General features: G+C 67.0%; 1 protein-coding gene across 2 annotated transcripts; it reads left to right on the top strand.

Moving 5' to 3' along the window:
• Nucleotides 1-510: 510 nt before the first annotated feature.
• VWA1 (von Willebrand factor A domain containing 1) lies at nt 511-5802 on the top strand. Of its 2 annotated transcripts, none has more exons than XM_032303700.1 (3): nt 511-678; nt 1789-2346; nt 3975-5802. In XM_032303700.1, the coding sequence occupies exons 1-3, from the start codon at nt 606-608 to the stop codon at nt 4685-4687; spliced, it is 1344 nt and encodes a 447-aa protein (XP_032159591.1). In that variant the 5' UTR covers nt 511-605; the 3' UTR covers nt 4688-5802. The 2 variants fall into 2 exon arrangements, with proteins under 2 accessions (XP_032159591.1, XP_032159592.1); XM_032303701.1 differs by having other exon boundaries at nt 2184-2346; nt 3975-4066.
• The last annotated feature ends 860 nt before the right edge of the window (nt 5803-6662 follow it).

The raw sequence follows: 6662 nt of genomic DNA, 5'->3' as shown, positions 1-6662 counted from the left end.
TTCAGACCCCTGCACCCTCCCAATGCCCCCTTTCCTTTCTAAGTGTCCAGCCCACAACTCCTACCCCTGTCTCAACCCTGTGGTAGAGGTGAGTCCAGGGCCCCAGCCTTGCTAGGGTGACCTCGTTCTCAGTGTCACCCCCACCCCATCGCACCCCCTGGGTTTCCCTTGGGCCTGATTTCAGAGACTCATAGCACTGGGGGTGGGGTCACAGGCGGTGGGCCTAGGGGTGGGAGTCCAGCCTGAGAGCTCCCTGCTCTGCTCCTGGCTGGGGGCAGGGGTCAGTGGGGACCCCGAAGCCTCCCAACCGGGAAAGAGAGCTGCAGTGTCTGTGTCTGTGCACGCCCACGCGCGTGTGCCGCGGTCGCACCTCCGTGAGCGCTGCGTGTCGCTACCCGCCCGGGTCTCTCCGCGCGCACGGCTCCCGCCTCCCGGAGCCTGTGCGCCTCCGCACGCGGGGTGAGTGTGCACCGGGGGCGGGGCCTCGGGGACGGGGCCTCCCGGGGGCGGGGTCGAGGCCGGCCTGCGCGGCGGCGCGCCCTGCAGTCCCCGAGCGAGCGAGCGAGCGGCGAGAGGAGGCTGAGCGCGCCCCTTCCCGCCGCGCGATGCTGCCCTGGACGGCGTTCAGCCTGGCCCTGAGCCTGCGGCTGGCGCTGGCGCGGAGCGGCGCCGAACGTGGTGAGTGAGGCCGGAGGCGGGCTGGGCTCCAGCTCGGGCGGCGCCCCTAACCCCCGCTGCCTGCGCGGGGCAGTCTCTATCCCTTCCGCGGCCGCGGGGTAGGGACGGCCGCCGGGCACCCCACCCACCTGTGGTGGGCGGACCCAGGTGCTCCCCACCCCCGCCCCGGCTGCCTGGCGGGCGCCAGATGTTGTGGGGGGCGGGTCTGGAAAGGGAGGGAGAGGCGTCTGTCGCGGAGGAGGTCCCTGTCTCAGTTTCCTTCTCCTTGGGATGACCCTTAGTAGAGGGCTGGGGTGGTAAGAGGGCTCGGGTCGCCCCACCGGATTGGGGGAAACAGAGGCCGCAAGGCACAGATCAGAACCGAGACACCGCAGCTCCTGTCTGCCCTTGGCGCAGTGGTGGAAGGGGTCCTGTTGCCCCCTGGGGTGCCGGGAGCAAGGGGAAGTGTTTGGAGGGGCTGGTGGGCCCTCAGGCTACTGCAACAGGTAACCTGCTTCCTGGGTCCAGAGGAGGGGTGACATCATCTGCAAGTGGGGTCATGACTCCAGCCTGGCCATATGGGCTGTGACCATGCTCTGTGCCCCTCATCTGTCTACCTCAGCCCCCAGTCTGCCCAGCCACTTTGTGCCTCCCATTCCCAACAGTGAGTCGCTTTACCTGGAGGCTGGGCTGTGGGCCTGAAGCCAAGCCTGAGGAGACCACCCCCGTGACCCAGGCCTGTCCACCCACACTCCTGGGGGCTGGGCCAGGACCCTTGGCTCCAGCCTGCAGAGAGTGGGCTGAGCAAAGGGAGGTTGGAGGGGCTTAGAGGCGGTGGCTCTCCGTGACAGATGAGACCTGAGCCCAGAGAGCACCCCAGGAATATGACCAGGGTGCAGAGCTTGAACCCACTGAGACTGTGGGCCACTTGTTGGCTCAGAACCCCTATTCCCCTTTCCCCAGGGGTGCCAGCTTCAGGGCCTTTGGGGGTGGGGCTGAGCAGACTTTCAGGGCCTACTTGGGTAATGACAAGCTCCAGCTTAGGGGAAGCTCAGACCCTGGGGGTTCTGCCTTGGGTGTGGGGCTGTCTGGGGGCCACCACCTGGGGCTGAACCCTCCCCTCTCCCCCAGGCCCCCGAGCATCGGCCCCCCAGGGGGACCTGCTGTTTCTGTTGGACAGCTCGGCCAGCGTGTCTCATTATGAGTTTTCCCGAGTTCGGGAGTTTGTGGGGCAGCTGGTGGGCCTGCTGCCCCTGGGCCCCGGGGCTCTGCGTGCCAGCCTGGTGCATGTGGGCAGCCGCCCGTACACCGAGTTCCCCTTCGGCCAGCACAGCTCAGGTGAGGCTGTCCAGGATGCCATACGTACTGCAGCCCAGCGCATGGGCGACACCAACACTGGTCTGGCGCTGGCGTACGCCAAGGAGCAGCTCTTTGCGGAGGTGGCGGGGGCCCGGCCAGGGGTGCCCAAGGTGCTCGTGTGGGTGACAGACGGCGGCTCCAGCGACCCCGTGGGACCCCCCATGCAGGAGCTGAAGGACCTGGGTGTCACTGTCTTCATCGTCAGCACTGGCCGCGGCAACCTCCTGGAGCTGTCAGCCGCCGCCTCGGCGCCCCCCGAGAAGCACCTGCACTTTGTGGATGTGGATGACCTACACATCATTGCCCAGGAGCTGAGGGCGTCCGTTCTGGGTAGGTAGCCAAGGAGCCCCGGAAGAGGTGCAGGGAGAGGGACTTGAGGGCCTGGAGCGGGGGCCGGGGGCCTGGCCAACGGCACTTTGTGGGGCCTGGTCAGCAGGGAGGTAACTCACAAGGCTTCTCTCTGCATCTTCCAGGGACACGGTCAGGCTGTGCGCCCTGTAGGCCCCACTGCCTGGGGCTCTAGCGGGCAGAGGGTCAGGCCGGAGTAAACACGTGCAGGGGGCTTTCCCTGCTGACACTGACGGGCCCACCCCAGGGTGGAGGGCCTGGAGGGGCCGGGCGACCAAGGGGCTGCATGTGGTGGGATGTGGTTAAATGGAGAGGAAGAGGGAGGCCCAAGCCTGAGGACTGTGCCGATGGACAACGCAGGCTCCTGTACATGCCTGCGGGTGAGAGAGCCGGGTCGGGATGGCCTGGGGTTGCACAGAGCACAGGCCCTGCCACCCTAGGGGGAGGACAGTTGCGAGTGACTCGGTGCCAGTGGTGGTTTGGGGACTTGCTAAGGAGGAGGCTGGACCAGGGAGGGCCCCCTGCGGGCTAGCAGCTCCTCACCAACTTCCTTACAGACCAGCTCCGCACCCCCCCACCCAGCCAAACCTCACGGTGGGAGGGCTGGAGATGAAGGGCCTGATTACTGGCTCAGCTGGCTCTATCCACTGAAAAATGCCACCAACCCCAGGATTCTTCCTGAGCCTCCGCCTGTGGGTTAATCATCCACCAAAAACTGAAAGGAGTTGGACCGTGGATTGCAGGAGGCAGAGGGTCCTTTCAGAGATTTCTCCCAGGGATACCTGGGCTCTGGTGGCCCCCGAGTCAGCCACTGTGACTGAGTCTGGAGGGGACAGCAGGAGGAAAAGCAAGCAGCTGGACAGAAGAACCCAAGGCTGCAGGGCAGTGAGGCAGTGTGGCAGGGGCTCTAGGGGTGGGGTGGGGTCTGAATCTGGGGGATGGGCAGGAGAATGAGTGCCAGGCTGACAGCTGGAGCACCTGACATTAAATGAGGAAGCATGAGGATCCCAATGGGCGTAACTGCCCAGACATTTATCAACCTTACCTGCTTGCATGGTCACTTAGATGGCCATGTGGTGTCACAGGCTCAGGAGTAATGCACATTTGGGGGTCCCACTCTGGAGCCCCCCCTCCTAGAAATCTGAGGCAGGTGGTATTCTGACCGCTCGCCCAGCTTCTCTTAGAGTTGTCACATCACCCTCCCTTGGGGTGTCCCCCAACCCGTGGCCCCCCCATCTTCTGGCTGCCCCAGTGGTGCCCCTTTGCATGGGCTGTTCAGAGCTGACCCCACACTCTGTGCTGGCCACTGGGGCCCAGGAAGGGGGCTGGCCCTCTGTTCTAAAACACCACCTTTGAGGGGCCCTGTTTAGGCCACGGGAGTGGTGGGAAGTGGCCACGACGGCTCCTCACCTGTTGGGGTTTGCCGCTGAGCGCCTGATGGGGTCCCAGGTTCCGTAGCCCAGCCCTGTCACTGGGTCGTGTATCATTAGCACGGCTGCGGTGGCGGAGCCTGGGCTGTCCCCCACATCTCCCTGTCCCGTCCGCCCTGAGTCAGCAGCCAGGGCCCCAGGCCGGGCGACAGGAGACCTGACGCCCTGCACCACCCGCAGACGCGATGCGGCCGCAGCAGCTCCGCGCCTCTGAGGTCACGTCCAGCGGCTTCCGCCTGGCCTGGCCGCCCCTGCTGACCGCAGACTCCGGCTACTACATGTTGGAGCTGGCGCCCAGCACTGACCCGGGGACCGTGCGTCGCCAACAGCTGCCGGGGAACGCCACGAGCTGGGCCTGGACCAACCTCGACCCCGACACCGACTACGAGGTGGCGCTGGTGCCCGAGTCCAACGTGCACCTCGTGAGGCCGCAGCACCTGCGGGTGCACACGCTGCCGGGTGAGCTCGGCGCGGAGGGCGGGGCCGCGGGCGCGGGGCGGGGCCAGGACGAGACCCCGCCCCCTCCGCTCACGCGCCCGCCCCCGCCACCCCCAGAGGAGGCGGGGCCGGAGCGCATCGTGGTCTCGCACGCCCGGCCGCGCAGCCTGCGCGTGAGCTGGGCCCCGGCGCTGGGCCCGGCCGCGGTGCTCGGCTACCACGTGCAGTACGGGCCGCTGCCGGGCGGCGCGGCGCAGCGCGTGGAGGTGCCCGCGGGCCGCAACGGCACGACGCTGCAGGGGCTGGCGCCCGGCACCGCCTACCTGGTGACCGTGACGGCCGCCTTCCGCTCCGGCCGCGAGAGGGCGCTGTCGGCCAAGGCCTGCACGCCCGACGGCCCGCGCAGCCGCGCCCCGCGCCCCCAGCCGCCGGGGGCCGCGGGCCGGGCGCCGTGAGCCGGAGCCGGCCGCCCCGCCCGCCCGAGGGCCCCCTTCTCCCCAGCCCGGCGGGGCAGCGCGCGCCGCCGGAACCTGGGTCTTGCCCCGCGGCGACTGCGCCCGAACCCCCGTCCCCCGTCCCAAGTCTCCTGCGGCGGCGGAGGGCCGCCGGCTCGGGCGTCTGCCTTCCAGGACGGGGCCGGGGCGGGGGGGCTCGCCTGGCTCCCCAGCCTGACCCTCCGCTGCCGCTGTGGCAGCAGCTCTTGCCGTCGCGACCCCCTGCCCTGCCCGGGCCCAGAGCTGGGCGCGCGGTGCTGTCCTTTGGGCAGGAGTTAGCGGGAAGGTGGGCAGGGAGCCTGGGGCGGGCTGAGAACATCAGATACAGGACTGGCCTTGAGCCCAGGACAGGAGGCAGCCGAGCGGAGCGGCCGGACCTGTCGCTTGTGAAGGACCAGTCCCTCTGGGGGAAGGGCTGGCATTGGTTTGAGCGGGCTTGGTCCGGTCGGCCGCTCTGAGTCCCTGTGGCCACTCGGGTCTTAGGTGTTGGTAGAAGGTGGTTGGGGCAGGGCAGGAGCTGGCTCTGGCTGGGTTCCAAAGGCTTTCCGCTGGGGACAGGATCTGGAGAAGGGCAGGGAGTTGTGCCAGCAGGTTGATGGCGCGGTCAGCAGCTGGGTGAGCAGAAACCTGGGCACTACTAAGGCGTTCAGTTGGCCTGCGGGTAGTGCCTGCTGGGGACAGTGGCCCTGCCTTCCTACCCAGGACCCCGCTGGGTCCCCCTGCAGCCACAGAGATGCAGACCACACGTTCCCAAAGGAACAGGACCCTGCAAGCCCCAAGGCTAGCGCATGCACAGGGTGGTGTGTCTGGGTGGGGAGCTTCCATGCCTGGGCGGGGACAAGCAAGGGTGCCGGGGGGGGGGGGGTCACCCCAGCGATTCTCTCTACAGCATCTTCTGACCCCACCTGCTGTCACTGCTACTCTACTGGGGCCACCAGACACGTCCTAAGGGCAGTACCCACTGTCCCCCATCCCCACCAAGGCGTGTACTCCTGTCTTGTCCAGCTCCGTGCTCACACTGCCTCTTCCCCACTAACATCCCAGACTCTGAAGTACATAAACTAGTTGTAAACTGAGCTCTGCGGTCTCCTTGGAGTGCTTTACGCCGTCCGAACACTCCAGCCCTCTAAGAGCTCCAGACCCAAGGCCCGTGTTTTGGGGCTGGTGCTGGGGAAGAGGAGGGAGCAGAGCCCCCCCTGTTGCGGAGAGTGGGAGCACCCTGACATCCGCATCTCCTCAGAGGGCCGTGGGCATTTCTACAGGCCCACCCCGCGGTTTGGAGCACAGTGGCCGAAGGCAGGAGCCGGACTGGGCTGTGCCCAGCGGTCCCCACCGCAGCCTTCGGACCGAGGGTGGGGCTGTGGCGCCCTCTGCTGGCAAGACCACTCCCTCAGCGGCAGTGTGACGGGTATCCCCAAACCGCGCAGCGTTGAGAGGTGGTCTCGGAGTCCTTGACGGTGTTCTCAGTTTGCCCACTTGGGCTTGGTGGGCATGGGTTTGGAGGCAAACTTCAGTCGGGCTGGCCTGCCACCATTTCTCGAGGACCAGGCTCCCAAGAATCACATGGCTTCCTAAGCACCCAGGGCCTGCAGCACACACTGGTCTGTGTACTGAGTGTTTGTGGGGGCCAGCGGTGCACGAGCCCACGGTGTGCCTATGTAACAGTGGCATGGGGGACAAAGGGCTCCTGCCCCTCCTGTGTGGCTGGGGCCAGGGCTGGCAGGGCAGGCAGGGGTATAGGTGGTGGGTCCAGGGTACCCCGGTAGTGGCAGGCCAGGCCAGACTTTGTCAGAGGGTAGGGAAGCACTGCTGACTGGGTGTCACAACAACCCCTGGCGGGTTCAGGCCCAGGGAAGCCAAGTGGCACCTTGTGGTCCGAGTGCCACTGCAGGCACCTGCTTATACCCTGACCAGTGTTTAGCAGGCTGCGCAGTCA

Source organism: Mustela erminea, chromosome 10, assembly GCF_009829155.1.
Source record: "Mustela erminea isolate mMusErm1 chromosome 10, mMusErm1.Pri, whole genome shotgun sequence".
Classification (NCBI taxonomy): Eukaryota; Metazoa; Chordata; class Mammalia; order Carnivora; family Mustelidae; genus Mustela; species Mustela erminea.
This window is presented reverse-complemented; position numbering and strand designations above follow the sequence as displayed.